This window comes from Podarcis cretensis, assembly GCF_951804945.1.
Source record: "Podarcis cretensis genome assembly, chromosome: 1".
NCBI classification, from domain to species: Eukaryota; Metazoa; Chordata; class Lepidosauria; order Squamata; family Lacertidae; genus Podarcis; species Podarcis cretensis.
Genome location: NC_137170.1, coordinates 134,509,212 through 134,533,751, shown reverse-complemented (window position 1 = coordinate 134,533,751; position 24,540 = coordinate 134,509,212). Strand labels below are relative to the sequence as shown.

Below are 24,540 nucleotides of genomic sequence, written 5' to 3'. Positions count from 1 at the left end.
AATCACTCTGCGTTCCTTTGCATTCCACATCAGTGAGGCCAAGAGGGGGGGTCTTGACAAAAAAAATGGCCAGGATTTATGGAGGGGGCAAATGCTGTTTTAAAACAGTTGCTTTAAATTACTTTCTTTTGACCCTAAGTGCTCAGAAAATCTGTCAAACTCTTCCTACAATTTCTATTTTTTAGTTAGGTATTTTTATTTATTTACTTGATTGGGGAGCAGCTGCCCCTCTGCCCTCCGGCTGCAGTCATGTTATAGTGATACTCACACACACAATTCAGGGTATGGGAAGCTTCCTTAAATGTTTTTAAATCTATGAAACAGTTTACACATTCAACGTGACCCTGTTTGGCCTGGCTTTGCTCTCTCAAACTACAGGGGCCTGGATATTCACTGGGGGAACGCATTATGGATTGATGAAGTATATTGGGGAAGTGGTGAGAGATAACACGATCAGCAGGAGCTCCGAAGAGAATGTCGTTGCTATTGGAATAGCTGCTTGGGGGATGGTATCTAACCGCGAGAGTCTGATTAGAAACTGCAGTGCTGAGGTACTGAACTTGATTAACATCCTGCAGTTATGTTACATCTTTCCCAGATTCCAACTTGTATATGTAACCCCATAAATGCAGCTTGTTGCTGTATAAATGAGGTGGTGGCTTCTTTACTTAAAGCACACCCTTGTGTGCACTGATATCCTGGCTTATTCTTTTTGAAGCTTAAACAGTCCTGCATTTTGATGTATTGTTGATGAAATGGCTAAAAGTGCATTCCAACCTTAATGCATAATTTAGAAGGCAATTTAGTTAATTTTGTCTCTAGGAATTTGGAGAAGACTGGGTAGATGTATACTTTGAAGAGAAGGGTGTAGAGTTTTAAACTGCCAGGGCAGCAGTGGGCTTAGAAAGGGCACAACAAACATAGGTTCTTGGAGGTGGGTCAGGCTAGGCAGTACAAAAATGAGAGAGGAAAGAGCAATGCTGGTGATGACCATGATTCACAAGAGGCTATTTACAAAGAGTGTGGAAATAGGTTGTAAATTTGCTATATGTACAGAAGAGTATTTCAGAGTTCTAAGAGGTAAAATAATAGGTGGCTAGAGGTATCTTGTTGCGCAACAATTGTAATCAGTTGGTGAAAGTAGCTTAATTTTTATTAATGTGGCTGTCTTTTCCAGATGTATTATTCCGCACCCTATATCATGGATGACCTCAAGAGGGACCCACTGTACTGTCTGGATAATAACCATACACATCTAATTCTGGTTGATAACGGAACTAATGGATACCCTGGCATAGAGGCCAAGCTACGAACCCAGTTAGAAAAATATATTTCAGAACGCATTATGCCAGGTCAGTTTCTAAGGAGCACGAGGGTTGGTACAATGCATTAAAGGAATATCTGAGGGCGAATGAACTGGTGGTAATTGTGAATTGTTTTAATTTGGGTTTCTTTCTTTCTTTGTTTAAATAACTTTTTATTGAGTTTTATAAACAAGGATAATAAGGGTAATAAATACTACGAATAAGTAGAACAAGTCTTCTCATGCCATTTGTATGTCACAAAAATAGCATCATAAATTTGCAGTAATTTCTGCGACCTGGGTTCATTATTAGTGGTCAATTTATAGGTTCTTGGTTTGTGAATTGGTTTAAACAAAAACAATAACAAAGGGCAAACAGGCTGGAAGAGACAACATTCAACACCTAATCAGGAGTGTTTTATTTGGTTTTATGGTAAAATACCGTACTTTCAAAGAAGTTATGCTTGAAAGGAAGTCTAAGAATATATTAAGTAAGTAAATAAATTAAAGTATCTTAGTAAAAGACCTTATTTGCTGATTAAATCTATTAACGCAAAGCATTAATTCTGTACTGTTTCTGGATGGAAATCATGTGAAATATTATTATTTCTATTTATAAGGCTTAGTCAGTTTACATAACGAAACACAGAATAGCTTAAGGTAACCTGAGGTTGCTGCTTGGAGGAGCTTACAGAGGAAAAATAATGAAGAGAGGAGAAGGGAGGGAGTAGAGGCAAGGTAAACAAGGCAAATATCCAAAACATAACAGGAACTTTAAAAACCGTTACAAAGTGGTGAGTACAATTTCAATTCCCGCCCCCAACTTTATCTGCACAACTGTATGTTAAGCAGAACCCAAATTAAAGTAATAGCCAAACAAAAAAGAAGGGTGGGAGAGAGAAAATGTTAAGCATAATGGAAGAGCCTCAAAGTTCACGCAGGAATCTTAGGATAGCATGCAGGAGGTTTTACCTAGATAGTGGCAAGAAAATATTGGTTTAACAACAATGCTCATTAAAATATGTCAGTGTTTAGTGAAAAAATTATGCAATTTTGCTTGGTGTACACATTTTTGCAAGGCATTAGAAAATTTAAAAAAGGAGCTGCGTTTTGGTTCACGTAAAGTGCAAATTAGATAGGCTCTCATTAAAATCCTAACCAAATCCCCGTCCGTCCCCCCCAAGTGCCTTACCACACTGCTCAGTTGGCTGGGTCAGGATGCAGTTACAGAGCTTATAGGGCTGCTTAAGTAGAAGCAGTCAGGCTCAGCTGGTGGTAACAAGGAAAGCCATAGGCTGTGACAGTCTGTGGCCTCTTCTGATGTTTAAAATTGGCCCCCTGCCCCCAGCTTTATACATGACCTGGGCCAGGGCAGCCCACCCATGAGGCAAGGTGAAGTGACCACATTGGGCAGCAGAACTGGCCTCCAAGGACTGCATCTGCTGCTGCTGAGATAATGACAGCAATGACTGTGGCGTACAAGGCGCCACCCAACTGTCTTAGGGACTGAGGTGGGCATCTGTGGGCAGGACATATAAGAGCTTTGTGGGATGGAAAGATGGCAGACTAGTCATTGACTGCTGACCAAGATAACCAAGGCATAAATCTTGGTTACTAAAACTCCCTTGGGAGATAAGGGGGGTTGGGAATCAACTGCACATGCTCAGAAGAAGATATTAACCACACCAGAGACAAGGAAGTCTTTGTGTGCGGAGGAATATCTTGAGTGCGGAACCTTCATCGGGCCCATGCGCCACATAACAATCATTAATTGGGGACATCAGGTCAGCAAAAGCTCCTTTTGATTTATTTAAGTAAGTAAGTATGAAATGGATTTTTTATCCACCAGTTAGCACCCAGGGACGCAGGTGGCGCTGTGGGTTAAACCACAGAGCCTAGGACTTGCCAATCAGAAGGTCAGCAGTTCGAATCCCCGCAACGGGGTGAGCTCCCGTTGCTCGGTCTCTGCTCCTGCCCACCTAGCAGTTCAAAAGCATGTCAAAATGCAAGTAGATAAATAGGTACCACTCTGGCGGGAAGGTAAATGGCGTTTCCGTGTGCTGCTCTGGTTCGCCAGAAGCAGCTTAGTCATGCTGGCTACATGACCCGGAAGCTGTATGCCGGCTCCCTCGGCCAATAAAGCGAGATGAGCGCTGCAACCCCAGAGACGACCACGACTGGACTGAATGGTCAGGGGTCCTTTTACCTTTTTACCTAGTTAGCACCCAGAAAACAAATGGAGACCTCCAAGATGAAAAGGCACTAATTGACAGGCTAAAAAACAAACCGAAAAGTTTATCTTAATTATTGGAGACTATGAAAGAGTACCATGGACGAGGCAGCTCTGAATCTGTTTAAAACCTTTACTTTATATTAACTGTAATCCTCCAATATGTGCATGTGGTGTTAGCTGCAAAAGTGAAACTCAATTTATCAGCGTGGGAATGGAATTCAGGATTAATGCAGGCTTAAAGAGATGGACACAAGTTTCTTAAAGCAGAGACTGCCACGAGGGAGACTAATAGAACCCAACATGGCAAAGTTACTGCTGAATATCCCATTGATTGTTGGTATCATGCGACAACTGCTAGGTGAACAGCTGTCAGAATTAAGAACTGAGATGTGCAGAATGATAAATGAGAATGGATCAGAGAAACATTGGATTAAAGAATGCCGATGTGGAAAAAGGACCTGTGGAAAAAGATGCTGATCCAGATCTGCCTGAACATGAGAAAGTACAGGCAAAGTGGGAAACACCAGATGATGAAGTGGAGTGGATATCCACATAGATGTTTGGAAAATTGGAACAGATAAAGGATGCTGCTGTGATGCTGGAAGAAATGAATGAAATTATGAACAGAGATACCAAGAATCAACATGAGATGGTAGAGACAGAGCTGAGAGAGAAAGGGCTTTGTGTACAAGTTGAAGTGAACAAAGAAAAAGCCTCTAAGCATTGATTAACAAAGAGGACTGTAGCCATTCCTTAAAATGCTGAGAAGAGCGAATCTAGGAATCAAAATAGATTCAGTGCTATATAAAGAGAGGTTATTTAAATTATGGAAAGGTCAGGCACATTTTATTGAATGCCTGCTTTCAGAATGGAATACACAAAGTCTGGTCAAAGGACAATTCTGAGAATTATAAACTGTGCAAGGTAAAACAGAGAAGTGTTCTTCTGGAAATGCATACAACTGTTTATTACTGCATTTGTGTTTCAGATTCTAATTATGGTGGGAAGATTCCAATTGTGTGTTTTGCCCAAGGAGGTGGAATAGAAACGTTGAAAGTAAGTATGTCCCCCCACACGAAATCTCCCTGTGTCTTCTACATCTTAGGTTAGGTGTGCATGGAGGGTAGCATTTTGCAGTTTCATTCATATACAGTGGAACCTCGAGTTGCGAATATAATCTGTGATGGAGGCATGTCCGCAACCTACCGCGTTTGCATCCTGAAGCGCCGCGTCTGTGCAGGCACCGGCGCAATTTGGCACTTCTGCGCATGCGCAAGCGGCGAAACCCAGAAGTAACCCGTTCTGGTACTTCCGGGTTCCCCGCGGTCCGCAACCCAAAAACATGTAACCTGAAGCGTCCATAACATGAGGTATGACTGTAGATGCAAGGACTGTGTACTTAGGTTTCAGTAATATCCTGAGTGTTCTTGGCAATGGCTTCTGTTTTAAAAGGAAGGAATATATATATATATATATATATATATATATATATATATATATATATATATGAAGGAATGAATATATATATATATATATAATCTAAGTTTCTTGAGCAAGCAAGCTTTTTCAATATCAACAGAAGGAGGCAAAAAGATCTCAATGGTTAAGTCTAATTAATTTTTTTCTTGGGTCAAACCCTGGTGTGTATGTGTGAGAGAGAGCATAAATGGTTGCTTATAGCCATTGTAAGAATTACTGGGTGGATTGATTTATATTCTAGTGCATTGTTAACTCAGGGGGCTATTTTGTGATCTCTAGACAACTAGCTCAAAATCATAGATCCCTTGACTTCAAAATATTCTTAAATGGGTCCCTTGTGCATCTATTCATGTGCTTATGTACCTCCCTGCTAACCGTGCACCAGTTAGAGAAGCAGAAGAGTTGTGTTATTAACCAGATGAAAAACAGGAGTAGCTCTGAGGCCAGAGTGCACAGACCTGAACTCGTTGAGGGCCAAAGTGTGCTCAGACACAAATGCCATAAATCCCACTCTTCAGATGTGAGATATCCAGGCTAAACAGTATATTGAGACAGATGGACATTGTTGGGGACTGAAACCGGGAAAGGGGTGGGCGGAGTCTGGAATTCAAAGGGTATATAACTATAACTTGTTTTGTTTTTATTTTGTTTTATTATCTGCATGGAAATTGGGAAAGCTGTGGAAGGGAAATATTGGTCGACTTTAGGAAAATGTTTAAGAATGAGGAACGATGTATAAATATTTATGTTTAAGATTGGATAAGTTAAAATTGGTTCTCAAAATGGTTTAAAATAAATGAAAATAAGGTTTGTAAAAATAAATTGAGGAAATGGAAGAGGAGGAAAAATAAAATTATAACATGTTAAAATAAATTATTAAGCTAAAGTTGAGAAATAAGGAATAAGGATTTGCTGAGTTAACAATTTAAATTGGAATACAAGAAGGGGAGGTGTGAGGAGGTCTGAGAAACAAGTTAAACGAAAATAAGTAACTGAAATTTTATGTGTTTTTAAGTGTTTTTTAAGTTTTGGATTTTTGTATTTTTGTTAATGTTCTTTTGTCTATTTTTGTTCTTTTTTGAAAATGCCAATAAATATTCATTAAAAAAAAAAAAATCCCACTCTTCATATGTCATGCCACCAAGCAAGCATGTTAAAAGAATATAAAGGTAAAGGTAAAGGTAAAGGTACCCCTGCCCATACGGGCCAGTCTTGACAGACTCTGGGGTTGTGCGCCCATCTCACTCAAGAGGCCGGGGGCCAGCGCTGTCCGGAGACACTTCCGGGTCACGTGGCCAGTGTGACATCGCTGCTCTGGCCAGAGCCAGAGCCGCACACGGAAACGCCGTTTACCTTCCCGCTGGTAAGCGGTCCCTATTTATCTACTTGCACCCGGAGGTGCTTTCGAACTGCTAGGTTGGCAGGCGCTGGGACCGAGCAGCGGGAGCGCACCCCGCCGCAGGGATTCGAACCGCTGACCTTTCGATCGGCAAGCCCTAGGCGCTGAGGCTTTAACCCACAGCGCTACCTGCGTCCCTTAAAAGAATATATGTCAGTCAAATAGATATTACTTATAGTAACTCTAGTATAGACTATTACTGACTTTTAGTAGCATGAAGCAGATGAGGTAGTGATTATTCTCTCCCCCCCCCAACCAATTTCTGTTCCTAAGACTGAAGCTGGCAACTTCTCCACTCTCTCATCACAATGCGGAGACTAAAGCCTGCTCTTGACTGATCCCTTTATCGGGCAGCAAATCCAATTGATTTTTATAGAATTTACAATTCGTCTTCACAGAACTTTGCTCTGAAAGACCTCTACTAAGGGGCTAAAGGTAAAGGTAGAAGTATCCCTGGCCATTAGGTCCCGTCACGGATGACTCTGGGGTTGCGGTGCTCATCTTGCTCTATAGGCCAAGGGAGCTGGCGTTTGTCCACAGACAGCTTCCAGGTCATGTGGCCAGCATGACTAAGCCGCTTCTGGTGAAACAGAGCAGCGCACAGAAACACCGTTTATTACTAAGGGGAAAGTCCCACCAAACACAGTGGAGCTAACTTCCAACTAAATATGCACATGATCATGCTGCTGTCCACCCTTCTTGAGACAGAGGGAACTTTGCTTGTTCAGCAACAGAAGCTTGAGCCGAAAAGCTAGTTTTCAGTAGTTAAATATCCAATAAATTCTGTTAAGGCTTGCAAGTGGATAAATTCCTAATTAGGTAATTTGTTTAATTTGAAATTGTTTTGGCATTTGAAATATGCATTATTCTTATTTAGATTTCTTGAACATTCGTTTTGCACAGTCAGTTATTTTAGGACCTTCAGTATAAAATATCAGGAGTCTCATGTGATGTTTAAAATGGTTATAAAATGAGTTCATGCTTGCTAATTATATTAATAGCAGCCTATCTTACATTGTTTCATTAAGTTACATTGAATCAGTTTGCATTACTAGATCATGAATCCGGATAAATGGTTGTCAACTTCACCTCTAGTATAAGTGATAGTGTTCATTCTTCTGTCTTTATTTTATGGCTAGTATCTTCAAAGTTGTCTCTAAGTTCCATTTGTGGCAGTACTGCAGTAGACTCTTTGCACCAAAAATTTCCAAGAATGATCCCTGAGAAATATCCTTGCTTATTAGCTCCAAATTTCAACATGTGGCAGGCTCCTACAGCTAGTCTTTTTTTGAAATATTCTCATTATTTATGTGAGACGTTTTCAGGTTCCTTATGTTGCATCTTTGTGTTTGTGTTATTTGCTAGACCTCCTCCTCTTCGAATATTTTTGGTCCTAGTAGCATTCCTTGTTATCTAAAGTGTAATAAACATTTATGTGGTTTTGAGTCTGGACCACAGACTCAATTTTTGTTAACCACAGACACACACACACACACGTTCCAAAGCATTTCCTATTCACTATTCACCTGCAATGTGGTTCAATGTTGGTTGCATCCACTCAGAGATATTGTCTGCAAAATAGGATTGTACTGTACCAGACATGCTGCATTAATAATATTCTGAAAGCAAATACACCTAATAGCTTTGTGGAGCATGAGTATCTGTCTGATCATCTTAAAACAATTACTAATCCCATTGATTTGGTTGGCAACTTCCTCAGTACTAATACTGATACAGTACTAAAACCCTAACCACAACATATACTAAGTATTGTTGAATGATTGTATAAACATACATTTTGGTTGTTATAACTAGATTTCTAACAATAAAAGTTGTCACCAGGTAAAATAAACCAACACTGATGGTTCATATTTGTAATTCATTTCTTGTATCAGCTGAAAAATAACTCTTGCTTAATCTAATTTATCATCAGCAATTGCTTTAGATATTTTAATGGCTGCTCACTATTTCTTGTCCTCAAGATAATTGAGGTATGGCCAGGAGACGTCACAGCTACAGCAGGGTGAACACATTGTCACACCCTGTCATATTCAAAACTTCCATTCTATAAAGAACCCTGTAAATATTAAGGTGCTTCCCAGTGAAAACCTGTCTACCCAGGTGTACAGGAAGTTGAACAGAGAAGTTGTTGCAGATATTAATATTGTGTAGTTTGAAGTTAAAGGTAAAGGTAAAGGTACCCCTGCCCGTACGGGCCAGTCTTGACAGACTCTGGGGTTGTGTGCCCATCTCACTTAAGAGGCCAGGGGCCAGCGCTGTCCGGAGACACTTCCGGGTCACGTGGCCAGCGTGACATCGCTGCTCTGGCCAGAGCCAGAGCCAGAGCCAGAGCCGCACACGGAACGCCGTTTACCTTCCCGCTGGTAAGCGGTCCCTATTTATCTACTTGCACCCGGAGGTGCTTTCGAACTGCTAGGTTGGCAGGCGCTGGGACCGAGCAGCGGGAGCGCACCCCGCCGCAGGGATTCGAACCGCCGACCTTTCAATCGGCAAGCCCTAGGCGCTGACGCTTTAACCCACAGCGCCACCTGCGTCCCCAGTTTGAAGTTACTGGAAGCATAAGAGCTGACTTCTTTTGAAATAAATAATTGTCCAGATCCATAAAAATATTATTCAAACTTTTACTGGCAGAACCCTTTAAAATAAATCAGAATACATCAAATCATATATCCAAAATATCAGTACAATGTCCTGTGCTGTCCAACACAGGATCAGCATCTTAGAAAACAACATGAAATAATCCATACAGACCTAAAAGGTCCCCCCCCCTCTCTCTCTCTCTCTCTCCAGCCTGCATTCCAGCCTACAGATTGTTTTTTTGTGTGTGTGTATCGTTTTTGTTTATGCTTTATTGACGTGGAATGTTATCAGAAAAGCAAAGAAATAAAATATGCAAAGAAAACAACAACAATTGGGCAGGATACAATCCAGCAAAACCAAATGCAACATTATTAATTTAGCCAAAAGAATATTATTGCATAGATGTGCTCCCTTATTTCGGAATTCTTTCTCAGCCCCCCACTTCACACACACCCACCCTACACACGGATACAGCTCACAGCTGTGTTTCAACCCAGCACACCGCTTAGAAACAGCAGGGGGGCGGTATAGAGATAAGTGGGAGGCAGGCAACTCCCTGCTGTTTCGGCACAGAGTGCTAAATTCTCCAGGTCTGTTATGGCTGTAAATCCCCATGAAACGAGGTTTTAAATTGCGGCCCCAAACTGTGATGAGAACCAAAAGTTCAGGACTACAGAGTTGCTGAATAAATCTATGCTACAGACCTGAAGCAGTTTAACACTCATATACTTTCTCTCTCTCTCTCTCTCTCTCTCTCTTTTTAAAAAATAATGTTTATTACTTTTAAAACTTACAAAAAAGAAAGAGAAGAAAAAAGACAGAAAGAAAAAAAAGAAAGGGAAAAAACAATACAATACAATATATAAACAATACAAAACACAACATTGACACATTGACCTAAACAAAACAAAACAAAAACAATTTAAAAACATACATCATACCATTTCAGTACTCTATCTTTCATACCCTTGTTTCATCGACCTCCTCTCACCTCCCTTTTTGTATTCCATTTCTATTAATTGTTTCAGCAATTCCTTTCCATCTTTCTCTATTTTATGTCATATAAATATCTTAACTTATTTTTACCCTTATTTTCCATTAATACTATAATGCTTATTTATGCTTAACTCCTTATAACATTTCTACTAAAGCCATAAGATTTCATTCCAACATTTTTCTAACACTCAGTAATTTTACAATATTTCTATTTCTATTCTATTTCTATTTCTATTTCTAAAAATAGAAATCTTCTTCCACCATAAAAATCTTCTTCCAACATCTCTTCTCCCTGGTCTCGGATACTGTCAGTCATTCGTCAATTCCATATAATCCATCAACCTGGTGATCTTCTGTCCGAGGCTCTTAACTCTTTTCCAAGTCCCTTCTGCAGGTCTTCTTCATATTTATACATGCACTTTACTTTGTCTTCTACTGATCTTCTTCTTATTTTCCTTCCTTTGATACTGAAGAGCAGATCTCGGGGAAGCTCCAACCTAGCAATGCTTTTATTCCTTCTCGACAGGTCAACCAAATCTCCATGGTTAAATCTAAAATCCATAAGGTATTTCAGGACATGTTTCAGAATTTCTCCAAATCTAAAGGCCCCCACAGCTCCAATCTCCTCACGACCCAAGTCCAAATCCCAAAAGTCAGTAAATCCCTGCATGAAGGGATCTATCCAACTTTCCTTCTCCAATCCAGGCAGGGCTCCGATCCTCAAAATCTGACTTTTTCTAAATTCAATCATAAAAGGCCTCAACTTATAGTCCTCAATTTGCCTCTGTAAGGCTGGGGCTCCCACTTGTATTACTTTAGGTTCAACAACAGCAACTTTCTCCTTCGCCTTCTCGATAATTTGCCCTGTCAAAGTAGATTCCTGTATCAGATCCTGAATAATTTCTGTATTGATGTTCACTTTTTGTCCCAAGTTAGTCACTTTTTGTCCCAAGTTATCAATTTTAGTAGTCATAACATCTGTCTTCTTGTGGAGTTGTTCCAACGAGTGACTTATCTTGCATAATGCAATCACTAAAGCTTCTTCTGTTGACATTCTCAAATAGTCCAAGGTCAATCGCTGATTCTCACAGTCTCTTATCCTGCAGCTGGTTCCCCCAGCTCAGCTCTTATAACAGTTTCAAAGGCTCCCTCTAGAGGGAAACAGTTTCTATTTGTGTCAATCCTTTTAAGCACAGTTCAAACAGTAAATATAGTTTCAATTTTCAGTTACTTTTCCTCCTTTTTAAACGCAGAAGAGGACAATGGAAACAATATATTTCTCTTATTTAGCTAACTGTCAAGATACGCTCTATTCACAGCCAATGAACTTCAAAACGTCAATCTTACTGGCAGCCCCTTTCCAGGTTCTGAGCGGTGGTGATTTAATTTTCATCACTCTCTCCTGCAGGCTTGCGCGATCCAAAATTTCCCCCCTCTTCTCCTGCTTCCAAGGGGGGTTTAATAGTTTTAATCGATGGAAGTTTAATCCTTTGTGGAAGACTTTCCAAGACCTTAGCTTGCAGCGTCTTTGCTTCAATCTATTTACAAAAGGGGAAGGCGGACTTCCTGTTTGAAACCTTCCCATTTCGGTGCCAAATTAAGACATTTATAGATCCAATTTTCCGTTCTACTCACGGGTAGTTGTTTAAAATCGAATTGTCCACAGGAAAAAGTCAGCGCTCTCCGGCAACAGCAATGCGGCTTCACTCCGTGAAAAAAGCAATCAATTCGAAGCACTGCGCTGCTCACCCCACGTTGCTCCAGATCCCCGAAACCGGGTCTCCCTGCGAGTAGGGGAGGCGCAAAAGGTGCCAGCTGAATCCCAGGTTCACAGGCTTCTCCCGCCTGTGATTTTTAGTGGGTCTCCGCCTTCGCCGTGGCGGCCAGACCCTGTTTCCACGGAGTAAATTCCTCCCGATCAGAGGAATTCTGCCATTGCCAGAGGCGCTAACCCGGAAGTCCAGCCTACAGATTGTTTGCTCTCCCTTCAGGAGAGCTTCAGTTTACATCTTCACTCCATTGAGTTTAGGAGAAAAGACTCAAAGGCAACTACCTTCATTATGGAGATTTTTCAACTCAATACCTCTCACATGATCTAAGGTTACAAGACTCACATGATAGCTACTAGAGAAACTGCAATCAGTTAGTAGTTAATCATTAACTTAGCAAGAGCTCCAAGTGCTCTCCTTGCTTTCAATGTAGCCCCATGGAAGAACCCCATGTTAAACCTTTTCACCAAAAAACATTTAGCCATTTCTCATTTCTGTGTCAATTAAACCATTATACTTAACAGAAGTACAGTGGTACCTCGGGTTAAGTACTTAATTCGTTCTAGAGGTCTGTTCTTAACCTGAAACTGTTCTCAACCAGAGGTACCACTTTAGCTAATGGGGCCTCCCGCTGCTGCCGCGCCGCTGGAGCACGATTTCTGTTCTCATCCTGAAGCAAAGTTCTTAACCTGAAGCACTATTTCTGGGTTAGCGGAGTCTGTAACCTGAAGCATATGTAACCTGAGGTACCACTGTACCTCAAATAAGATGGCTAGTTCAGTGTTGCAGTTGCCTATGCTGAGTACAATATTCTGGAATATCAATGGCCAACATGGGGATTTGCATAATCCCTGAGTGATGTGCATGTCAAGAGTGACAATTTGTTGTGCCTCTCTTGCAAATGAAAATGAATTATGGCTGGCAGAATAGAGGCGCCTTTGGAGATCTATCCCTTGCACTGGTCTGGAGAGAAGGACTGTTACAGCAAGGTGACTGTTTCCCCCCCGAATTCATCCTAATGGTTTATTCCATAGGCTATTAACACCGCAGTCAAGAGCAAAATTCCCTGTGTAGTGGTGGAAGGTTCTGGTCAGATTGCAGATGTGATTGCAAGCTTAGCAGAGGCAGAAGGTTCGCTGACGTCCTCATCTGTCAAAGAGAAATTACTCAGATACTTGCCTCGAACTCTTTCTAGACTCACAGAAGAGGAGACTGAAAACTGGATCAAATGGGTAAGTTCATCCATTTGATACGAGCCCTGTTTACACTTCGGTTTTCTTTAGAGGCTCAAGCAAATGTCAGCCTTCAGTGGATGGTTTTTGGGAGAGACTTATTGGCTAGCTGCTAAGATCTGGGAATTTTAGCAAAACATTTTATTTGCATTAAAAGGGAATTGTTAGTGGTTGTTGTTGTTGATGATTTATTTATTTATACCCCTCCCTTTTCCCTGATGGGACTCAAGGCAGCTTACAGAGTAAAAACAATCACTAAAAACATAGAAAAAAACCTATCATTTAAAAAACAATTAAACTGTAATAGAATTAAAACTATATACATATATAAAATCTGTTTAAAACATATAAACAATTAAAATAAAAACAGTATGGTACCAGCCCTTTCATTAAAAGCAGTCAATTCCCAAAAGTCTGTTGGAAAAAGAAGGTTTTCACCTCAGCAGCCACTGAGATCTTAACACACAATCTGCAGGTATAATAGCTCAATAAAGTCTGTCAGATTTACTTCTGCTTAACTGAAGAGGAAGAAGCAGAGGAGGACCAGATCTGTCTCAAAAGCTTTTATTCTTAAGAGTTTAGCAGGGAAGTATGAAAAATGAGCTTGTGTGCTTAAGCAGTTTTGTGGGGCTTACACTGTCTGCCTTGCCAGTACTCTCTCCTGCTGTCACAGGCAGCTGAACCAGACCAGAGTTTGGTGACGCAGTCACTCAGAATTTCACCAGAGGGCTGGACCGTTCTAAGAGACGATGGATGGTGGATGGATGGATAGCTTTGCCAATCAGTTACAAAAGAGCCTTGGTCCAGTATATCTGAAGGAGCGTCTCCACCCCCATCGTTCTACCTGGACACTGAGGTCCAGCACCGAGGGCCTTCTGGCAGTTCCCTCACTGCAAGAAGCCAAGTTACAGGGAACCAGGCAGAGGACCTTCTCGGTAGTGGCCCCCTCCCTGTAGAACGCCCTCCCTCCAGATGTCAAAGAGAACAACAACTACCAGACTTTTAGAAGACATCTGAAGGCAGCTCTGTTTAGGGAAGCTTTTAGTGTTGGATGGATTGCAGTATTTTAATATTTTTTTGGAAGCTGCCCAGAGTGGCTGGGGAAGCCCAGCCAGATGGGCAGGGTATAAATAAATTATTATTATTATTATTATTAGTAGTAGTAGTAGTATAGTTGTTGCTTTTTCTTTTCGGATTGTTTAAGCATGATATATTTATGTGGGCTTATTTAGGCAGATATAGTAGGTAAGCTGGGCATTGTACTGTATATTTATTTTAAATTCATTTTAACACAAGGCAGAAAAGCTTCTCCAAAGCTGATCTAACCCAAGTGTTCTGGTGTCGTATCTAGGATCTGTGCAGTTTGGCTTGGTGTCAGTTGAGGTGGCCACAGAAATGTTCCAGAACCTAAAATTACCCCACAACACCATTCTAGTTCTCTAACTAGGAGGTGGAGCAAGGGTGGTCCTTTCAATAGATGGTGTGCAGGAAACCTCTCCAGAGGTTACATCCATCTCTGGATTTTTGTTCCATTTCAAGCACAAGGAAAAACTGAGTGCATGGAAAATCTTATTTTTTAATTTTTTACAATGGCACTAAGCCCTAGTGAAGGAGTAATTTAGTTCTTTTGGGGGGGCAGGAGGAAATGGCTTTCTCAGTTAATGGTCCAGTGTTTCATCAGTGTTTCTTTTTTGGTCCATTACCTGTTACCTATAATAATCTTAGAAGACAGAAATGGCTTCTCAGCACTGCTAATGAAGCTCTCTTATGTTTTGTGTTCACCGTTTTGTTTTGCTACTATAGATTTTTAAAAGCTTTGTTACATTTTGCTCCTTCATGGATATTTGCCAGAAATCAGGCAAAAATATTTACCTTAATCTCTTGTAACAGTAGTTGGTTCCCACTTTGAATGTTGACCTCTTCCTGGAAATACTAGCATTGTAGGATGGGTCAGAAAGAAGATTTTACATAATCATGGCATTCCATCACATGCTAGTCAGTTGTTGTGCCATAACACTATGGTTCAAGCTTCCCCACTTAGGAAGTTCCAGGTTTTTCCTCTTCTTAGTTCTTTCTCTTTCCTTACAGCAAAGCTGGATCTTTGTGACTCTATCTTTATCAGGACACTGTCCACTTCTAGTCTCTCTCCTCTATCTCTGCAGCAGTATATAATATTTATTTAATTATGTATGTATGTATGTATATAATCCTGACCACATGTGGGTAAACTTGCCAGTATGTGCATTGACCCAATCCTCCATATATTTTTCTGTAGTGGCATGTCAAGCCACAGAACTGCTGTTGTGAGTTGTTTGTCCATTAGACACAGAAAAATATGCAATATTAAAATTGTTATGAAGACCAACAGAATGATTCCTCCCTGCTCCACTTCTCTCCAAAAGTGGATAGTAAGAGAGCATACATGTTGTGTAATAAGTTCTAGTTAAACTTGACAGGATATTCTGTAGTCAAAGGAGAGTAATTTGATTACGAAGATCCTCAGGATAGAGTAAACCATGACTTTCCTTGTGCAGATTAAAGAAGTACTTGAAAATCCTCATCTGTTAACTGTGATCAAAATAGAAGAAGCAGGAGATGAAATTGTGAGCAACGCAATTTCATTTGCTCTTTATAAAGGTATGCTGTTGCTGGTTTTGTCTCTTAATATTATTCAGTTGCTTACATTGCATTTTTAATAAATTTTGGAAGCCATCTAGAGTGTTTGGGGTGGAAGTTCATAAAACTGATTAATTAACCAATTCATTAAACAACCAAATTTATTTTTTAAAAACACATATTGCTTGATTAATAGTTTCTACTTTCTCATTACCTTAAAAACAATTTACTTTGCAACCCATCAGTCATGAATTGTACACAAATTTGAGCAATATCCCTATTTTCCTTTTTGAAAAAGAGTTTGCTAGAATAGCAATGAGTGGCAATTTCTCTTTCCCTGGTATGGAACCATCAGGATTTTCAGATCTGCACTGGAATTTGGAAGATTTAAATCTGCATTGGGCAATTGTTGTGGTGTTCAGTAAAAGCTTCCATTTCCATTGAACTGAAACAATCATGAATATCACAGAAAATACAAGTGAGTGTGATCAGACACTGTAATGGATCAAAAGTAGTAGACGGTTTATAGATTTGAACTTCTCTATAGTTTTCGATGTTTTGAAGCAAACTGGAGTGGAAACGCAGAGTACAACTTCAAACATCTAAAGGAGCCTTGGTGCTGTCTTGGAATTTGCAGCAGTTAAAGGAGCTATTTTGTCTCTTTGTTCTGCTATCAAATGAATGCTGATAATTGTGAGAATACATGCATGATGCTTCTTGTATGAATTTTCAGAAGTACAGCCATGTAAGCCTGTTGCAGCAAAATCAACCGTTTTATAATGCCTTAATTCTTTTTTTAATGTTTCATATTTATTTGATTTGGATATATGAACAATTTATAATAAAACATTAACACTTATGAGCTGTATCTTAAACTCTAACGAATGAGCTAGAGTTCACTTTATCAGATGGGGAAATGTTTACTGAGGAACAGAGCAGGGGTCTGCAAGGTTTACTGGCCATGGGCCGGATCACTCCCACGGAGATCGTCCGTGGGCCAGACTGGCACAGTGTGATGCTGGAAATCACGCCTGCGCATGTTCACGGCGCCAGAAATCGCTTCTGCGCATGCCCAGACACCAAAAATTGCACCTGCACAGAAGCGATTTTCGGCGTCTGCACATGCGCAGATGCAATTTCTGGTATCTGTGTGTGTGCAGATGCCATTTCCGGCATCACTTGGTGAGATCCCACACTGCGCTGCGCTGGTTTAACGCAGCACACGGGGGACTTGCCAAGTGGGTGTCTCGGTTTGCGGGTGACCCGTGGGCCGGTAAAGCGGTTTTGGTGGGCCACATCCGACCCCTGGAAATAGAGGATGTGGGGAAAGTAAATAGCGAGGACTGAAGAAAATGAAATGTAAAAAAAATACTAATAGTACAGTGACTATTCACAAATATTCTGATCCATCATACAATCATGAAAACATGGTGATTATTATATTTTAAAATATGATTACCACAGTTTTGGGTGCAGGGCAGGATTCTGCATCATGAGAACTGCAATATTTGAGCAGAATTCTCTCCTTTTTTTACATGATTGCTGGCAACAGTATTTCTGTTTCTTTTCAGAATAAAGCACATTCATATACAAAGAGATCTTCCTTTTGGTTAATGGGCAAGCTTGAGAGAGCTGTTAAGGTGGGGGGGGGATGTCATCTCCACCCCTCAGCATTTCCTCATCCCACCCCAAGACTCAAATGAGAACTGGGAACAAACCAGAGAGTTGTTTTAATATTAATCAACCACCAACTTCTCTCTGCACTTGTAGCTTTCAGCACAAATGAACAAGATAAAGATAACTGGAATGGGCAACTCAAACTGCTTTTGGAATGGAACCAGCTGGAGCTGGCGAGTGAAGAGATCTTTACTAATGATCGACGCTGGGAGGTACGTAGAGCGGCTTGTGTTGCAAGGCAATCCGTGTTGTGCAGTTGCAGTCAATCAATGTGCCCATTGGTTTCCCCCCCATAATAGGATGGAACTCAGGGTCCTATCAATTACTCCTAGATGCACACTAACATGAACACCTGCTCTGTAAACTTCTCCAAGTTTTAAATGGAGATAATTTCCTGAAGCTCCACATGGAAATTATCTTCACTGTGTGTGGACAATATGAAGCTACAGCCTATTGTCTCAGGAGGAATATTTTATTCTGTTGAGAATATTAAGGCTACCATAAGAAATTAATCACAATTAGTGTAGCAGAAGACAAGCCCAAGGGGCTAGAGAAAGACTTCTGCTTTCAAACTGGGTCAACATTTTGCTGTCTTTTGCTCCTTGCTAGTCTGCAGACCTCCAGGACGTCATGTTCACAGCCCTGATAAAGGACAGGCCTAAATTTGTCCGTCTCTTTCTGGAAAATGGCTTAAATCTGAGGAAGTTTCTTACGAATGATGTTCTAACTGATCTGTATACCAACAACTTCAGCAGTCTGGTGTTTAAGAATCTACAGATTGCTAAGAACTCCTACAACGATGCCCTCCTTACATTTGTGTGGAAGATGGTGGAGGATTTCAGAAAAGGTCTCAAAAAAGAGGACAAGAGCAGCAAGGAAGACATTGAGATGCAGCTGCTGGTATGTAACTCAGATGCGCATATAGCAGAGTACAGCTGTTAACACCTAGAACCAGGTACAACAAAAGGGTGGTATTCAGCTAAGTTTTACTCAGATTAAATAGATCTACTCTGAGTAACAATTGAATACCACCCAAAGAGCTTCAGAAAAGAGTCAATACCAAAGTTTCCTTTTTCAGCAACTTTAGCTTTATTCTTGTTTTTATATGCTTTCAGGATGCCTCCCTTATCTCAAGGCACCCCCTGCAGGTTCTCTTTATTTGGGCAGTCCTTCAAAACAAAAAGGAGCTCTCCAAAGTGATCTGGGAACAGGTATGCTACACTTCCAGCATGACTTTTGTCCATTATGATTACATGTGAGTTTGACCTAGAGCTTGTTCCGTTAGAAAATATGTACTCCTTAATTAATATTGAAGCCTCCCTGTGGGTGGACATGGCAGTTTCCCTGCTTTTGAAATACATGAGAACTGTGATTGGAAAGTGGTGGCATTTTGCACTTGAATAATTTAATATAATATAAGATGAAGCCTGCTCACTTTTAAACATCTAAAGGGAGATGAGAAAGAAGAGGGAAACAGTAATTGGGTGTGAGAATAGGTCGAAAAATGGTGGATGTAAACTTCAGGTAGGTGAATTAGTGGAGTCTCAATTCTTGGAGGTTTGTAAGAAAAGACTGGTGAGACTTTTGACAGAGGTTTGTTTTTAATTAGTTTTTATTAATTTTTTTGTGATTTGAAACAAATAAGCAAGAAAAAGTACGTATAGCATCTCCACTTTCAATTCCTAGAGTCATTTTTCATAGAGTTTGTTTGCATTCAGTAAAATAATAATAATAATAATAATAATAATAATAATAATAATAATAATAATAATAATATTATTTATACCCCACCCTTCCTGGTTCAAAAACCAGGCTTAGGGCAGCTATCAACAAATTTAAAACACTTACCGTAATTATAAAAAAAAAAAATTCCTTCCAGTAGCACCTTAAAGACCAACTAAGTTAGTTCTTGGTATGAGCTTTCGTGTGCATGCACACTTCTTCAGATACTGAAGTGTATCTGAAGAAGTGTGCATGCACACGAAAGCTCATACCAAGAACTAACTTAGTTGGTCTTTAAGGTGCTACTGGAAGGAATTTTTTTTTGTTTTGACTATGGCAGACCAACACGGCTACCTATCTGTAACCGTAATTATAAAAGCAGCATAAAATACAGTATAAAAACATGAATAACAATAAAAATCAAAAATCAATTTAGGGGAAATAAGCATCAGATAAAGTTTGTTTGCATTCAGTAAGACGTTATTGTTATAGACACTGGTGGAAAAGAGGGAGGGAGAGGGTCGGAGGGATAATGATATTTTCAGTCTATTGTATAGTGTTTGTGCAGGGGTTTGTGCAGGGGTAGGTCCTTTATTTATATAGTTATTTGTTTTTATTGGCATTGTAAGAGATTGGATGGTGCAGGGCTTGGCTGATTGCATTCGGTTGGTTGCAGTATGGTTTGTTTGTATGTGTGTGGGGCGGTGGTTTGTTGTGTCAGGTTAGCCATCTTGATTTGTACGCTATTTGGGGGCCCCCGGTTGCGTGAGTGGCAGGGGTTGGAGTAGATTGATCAGTCAGGAAAGATGGTTCGGCCAACTCCAACACCCTAGAATCATAGAATCATAGAGCTGGAAGAGACCACAAGGGCCATCGAGTCCAACCGCCTGCCAAGCAGGAAACACCATCAGAGCACTCCTGACATATGGTTGTCAAGCCTCTGCTTAAAGACCTCCAAAGAAGGAGACTCCACCACACTCCTTGGCAGCAAATTCCACTGTCGAACAGCTCTTACTGTCAGGAAGTTCTTCCTAATGTTTAGGTGGAATCTTCTTTCTTGTAGTTTGGATCCACTGCTCCGTGTCCGCTTCTCTGGAGCAGCAGAAAACAACTTTTCTACTTTAAGGCAGGTGGCCTTAAGGTTTTAGCTTCCAGTTTAAGCAGCAAGATGTTTGACACTCCTTTCCAAATTTGAGAATTGTAAGATGAAAGAGAAGTGCAGCACCCACATGGTTTCTCAGATACAGCTTCAGGGAACAGAGTACTATTAAATTATGCAGTTGCCTTGCTGTTTTGGGATATGAACTGATGTTACTGGAATTGTGTCACAGTTACAGTAACTCATAAGTAATGCTGTTTTGTAACCTGGCAATTCTTTCTCTTTGCAGACTAGAGGCTGCACTCTGGCAGCATTAGGGGCCAGCAAGCTCCTGAAAAGCCTGGCTAAGGTAAAGAATGATATCAATGCTGCTGGGGAATCAGAGGAGCTGGCAAATGAATATGAGACAAGAGCTGTTGGTAGGTTTTGATCTAAAAGGCTCAAACTCAAGAGTGGGGCTAATGCAAATATCTGCTAAAAAAATCATAATGGGAAAGCAGCAAATTAGCAAAGTTAAACTTTCAGATTTAGCTTTGAACTCCAAGCAATGCATTGCAAATTTTAGTAAATATTACAAGGATTTTTCTCTTATTAAGCACATCAACTTAGCCCATCTCAGCTAAGTCCAATAGTTTTAACAACCATTCCTCCATGGTAGGTAATGATGAATCTTTTAATGTGCATTAAAAAAATCTCACCGCTGTGATCATGTATTAAAATAATGTCCATAGTCTTTTATCTAATTGTATATGCATACGTCCTTCAGGAAGAGCTCAAAAGACTGGTCATGCTTCTGATTCTCTGTCCATTTATACTTTTTAGAGTTGTTCACAGAATGTTACAGCAGTGATGAAGATCTGGCTGAACAGCTTCTTATCTATTCCTGTGAAGCCTGGGGTGGAAGCAATTGTCTGGAACTTGCTGTGGAAGCAAAGGACCAACAATTCATTGCCCAGCCAGGAGTTCAGGTATAATCGCCGAGATGCAAACAGATAATCAATGGTCAGTTCCCACTGTGAGAAGCAAAGTTACAGGGAACCAGGCAGAGGGCCTTCTTGGTAGTGGCACCTGCTCTGTGGAATGCCCTCCCACCAGATATCAAGAGAATAAACAACTTTCTGACCTTTAAAATACATCTGAAGGCAGCCTTGTTTAGGGAAGCTTTTAATGACTGATGTTTTATATTTTTTTGGAAGTCACCCAACAAAAGAAGTCACCCCAGATGGGTGGGATATAAATATTATTATTATTATTATTATTATTATTATTATTATTATTTCTGTCTTTCAGAATTTTCTTTCGAAACAATGGTATGGGGAGATCTCTAGAGACACCAAGAACTGGAAGATTATCCTGTGCCTTTTCCTTTTCCCTTTAATTGGCTGTGGCTTCATCTCTTTCAGGTAAATTACTTTTAGTTAATAAAGCTATGATGGGTTTCCTCTCCAAAAAGACAATTGCTGCCATGTTTTGTAGTAAGTACGCAGGCTTCAGGTTTGCTTCCACTGCAGAGAAATCTCCACATATGCAAAGGGGTGGTTGTAATTCCTGGGACAGTTGTACCCTAAAAGGCACCCTAAAAATACTTACATAAATAAAAATGTAATCGCTGTTAATGTCAGAATGATGTAGCAAGTGGCTGTGCAACTGCCTAGGCATCCATTGGATAGATGGGAGTCAGAGTAACTTGGTAGTGTTATTGCATTGCCTAGATTGGTCTTGTTTGATAGCTTTTTTAAGAGGTACTCAAGAGTACGCAGTATTGGCACCTCTTTTTGTTGTTAAAAAGTGTGACACTTGCTGTAACAACTTCAAGGTGAGTACCAGCACCTATTTTTCTAGGGGGGAGGGAAGCTCTGATAGTATCCCATTGTTGTTATTGTGTGCCTCCACTCGGCAGCATGCTCATTTTCCGCTTGGTTATCCTGTTCTAAGCTGTTCCTTTCTCTTTCACAGGAAAAAGCCAACCGAGAGGAGCAAAAAGATGTTCTGGTATTATGCCTGGTTCTTCACTTCACCCTTTGTTGTCTTTTCTTGGACTGTCATCTTCTACATCGCCTTCCTCTTGCTCTTTGCCTACGTCCTGCTCATGGATTTCCAGAAGGAACCCACCATGCTGGAACTGATCCTCTACGTGCTGGTCTTCATCCTGCTTTGTGATGAAGTGAGACAAGTAGGGAGTTCTTGGAAATCAACAGGAGTTTTTATTTCCAGGAGATTATTCCAGTTGCAGAAAAAAGAAGAGGCTCCACCCCTATTCAGGGCTTCTGCTTCTGAGTTTAATCAACACATGTATCAGGAGCGAGAGGATGAACATGCTAGTGTCCTCTGTCACTGCTTCCAGTGAGCTGAAGAGAGAACTTTTGCAGTGGGGGATCCTTCACTGCATGTATTGCCTCCCCATGCTTCAAATATTGTCACTCCAGTTTGTGGAGGTTGATGCTGAGTACACCTTCCATCACTTTCCCCTCTTGCAGGTTGATTTAACACAGAATCAGTACACTTGAATGGGGCTCCAGTGGAGTTGAAATCTAACATTTTCTTGATTTTCCATGAAGGTCCCACTAGAGCATTTGGAATTACCGTATTTTTTGCACCAAAACACTCACTTTTTTCCTCCTAAAAAGTAAGGGGAAATGTCTGTGTGTGTTGTGGAGGGAATGCCTACGGGTGGCATGCCGACGGATTTTCCTCCTCTAAAAACTATGTGCGTGTTATGGTCCGGTGCGTGTTATAGAGCGAAAAATACGGTATATCCAGGCCATTATTACTTAACCTGAGTTCATGGATTAATTTATAGTATCTCTGCTGAGGCTGCAATTTGCCACTGCTTCCATTGTACCCTAGCCCATGAGGCTATGCAGAATTTGTGGCTAAATTCAGATCCTCGTTCAAAGCCAGTTCCACTTAGTGTTAACCATGGGGAAGATCAGTGTCCATAAAATGCTTAACTAAAGTTAAAGCCAGCCTGTAAGGGCAGGGGGAACTGATGTGTGCAAGGGAAGAAAAGTGAGCATGCAGTCCCATGGACTGCTTTAAGGTAGCAAATCATTTATCCTGGTAAAGCTCTGTTATATCTGTGTAGGCTCTGTGTTACGCTATTCTGAGACTGGAAAAAATCTGAACAGACAAGGAGTATGTATTCTACAATATGGCCCCTTCCTTTGGCCCCATGACTTTGTCATGTCACAAGGTTTGTCCTCAAGATCTAGATTAAAAGAAATATCTGAAACGGTGAACACGCTGTCACAGAATTAATTCCTGAGTCTGTGGAGCAGACAGGCGTGGAAGGAGTAACTACAGAGCATCCTCTTACTTCCACATATCTAGTTTTGTAAAACAGAGGAGACAAGCATGTTGCGTATGAGCAGTCTTGTAATACAGCTGTTTCTATGGAAATACTAGGTAGTGTGGCTTGAAGGATTCTTGGTTTATTAGCCTCCTACTCCTGCCATGGCTCAAAGCTTGAACTTTTGACAGCATTTTCATTTCAAATATATGTTGATCAGTCAGAACAATATAGGTTCAGTATATTGGATTTTCTTTTCTTTTCCTTTTTTAAAAAAGATAAAGCATGATTTTACTTATTTTACTAATGAGCTTATGGGGCAAACCCAGGCATAGGCAAACTCCAGCCCTCCAGATGTTTGGGACTACAATTCCCATCATCCCTGACCACTGGTCCTGTTAGCTAGGGATGATGGGATTTGTAGTCCCAAACATCTGGAGGGCCGGAGTTTGCTTATGCCTGGCCAAAACAGAACCAGAAATGGCTCTAATTGTATTAGAGAAATGGTTGTCTGATTACTCCATTGCATGGCCAAATGAGTTTTCAATTTTCAGACAATCCATTGTAATACCTAGTCCCAACCCCTGAGAGGAACCACTGGAGTGTGCAGGGCCAGATTTAGGTTTGATGAGGCCCTAAGCTACTGAAGGTAATGGGGCCCTTTATATGCCCAGCTGTCCTTTGTCAACAACAAATTGTCGCTGTTTTTTGTGTTGAATATATGCTATATTGTAATTTATGGACCTAATAGGTATCTAAAGCCCTTTGCACATGCAGAATGTAGGCACCCTATATATAGAAATGAGCAAACCAGTGATATTTTAGGGAACAGGCTAGCAGGCGGGGACCATTACTTACATCATAGGAGTCTACACAACACAGAACACTGTTGCTGTATGCAGGTTTTATTTTGTTTGTTTTTTATCTTATATTTTGGAAATGTACATCCAGGTTTTTTCTTTTAATTTTTTGGGGGGGCCCCAAGAGAGTAAATCCGGAACTGGGAATGTGGCATACATCAAGGTGGGTGGGGACGGAGAGACTGACAATGCACAAAGGATGAAAAAATCAACTGCATATTTGTTGTTGTTTAATCATTTGGTCATGTCCGACTCTTCGTGACCC

The 24,540-nt window shown here is 40.6% G+C and overlaps 1 protein-coding gene across 7 annotated transcripts in view; it reads left to right on the top strand.

The window, feature by feature from the left end:
- TRPM8 (transient receptor potential cation channel subfamily M member 8) overlaps window positions 1-24,540 on the top strand; it is a 58,240-nt gene that overhangs the window by 12,940 nt on the left and 20,760 nt on the right. For 3 of the 7 annotated variants that reach the window (XR_013839083.1, XM_079976758.1, XM_079976760.1), the window contains exons 6-17: window positions 379-551; window positions 1,178-1,352; window positions 4,525-4,592; window positions 12,815-13,012; window positions 15,547-15,649; window positions 17,399-17,517; window positions 17,915-18,205; window positions 18,421-18,516; window positions 20,416-20,545; window positions 20,949-21,094; window positions 21,417-21,529; window positions 22,083-22,299. Coding sequence is in view for 3 of the 7 variants with exons in the window: in XM_079976758.1 (XP_079832884.1) it covers window positions 379-551; window positions 1,178-1,352; window positions 4,525-4,592; window positions 12,815-13,012; window positions 15,547-15,649; window positions 17,399-17,517; window positions 17,915-18,205; window positions 18,421-18,516; window positions 20,416-20,545; window positions 20,949-21,094; window positions 21,417-21,529; window positions 22,083-22,299 (1,829 nt within the window). In the remaining 4 variants the exon portion in view is untranslated. Of the gene's footprint in view, window positions 1-378; window positions 552-1,177; window positions 1,353-4,524; window positions 4,593-12,814; window positions 13,013-15,546; window positions 15,650-17,398; window positions 17,518-17,914; window positions 18,206-18,420; window positions 18,517-20,415; window positions 20,546-20,948; window positions 21,095-21,416; window positions 21,530-22,082; window positions 22,300-24,285; window positions 24,310-24,540 lie in introns of those variants that run through there. The other 4 variants (XR_013839084.1, XM_079976759.1, XM_079976761.1 and 1 more) reach the window with 4 other exon arrangements.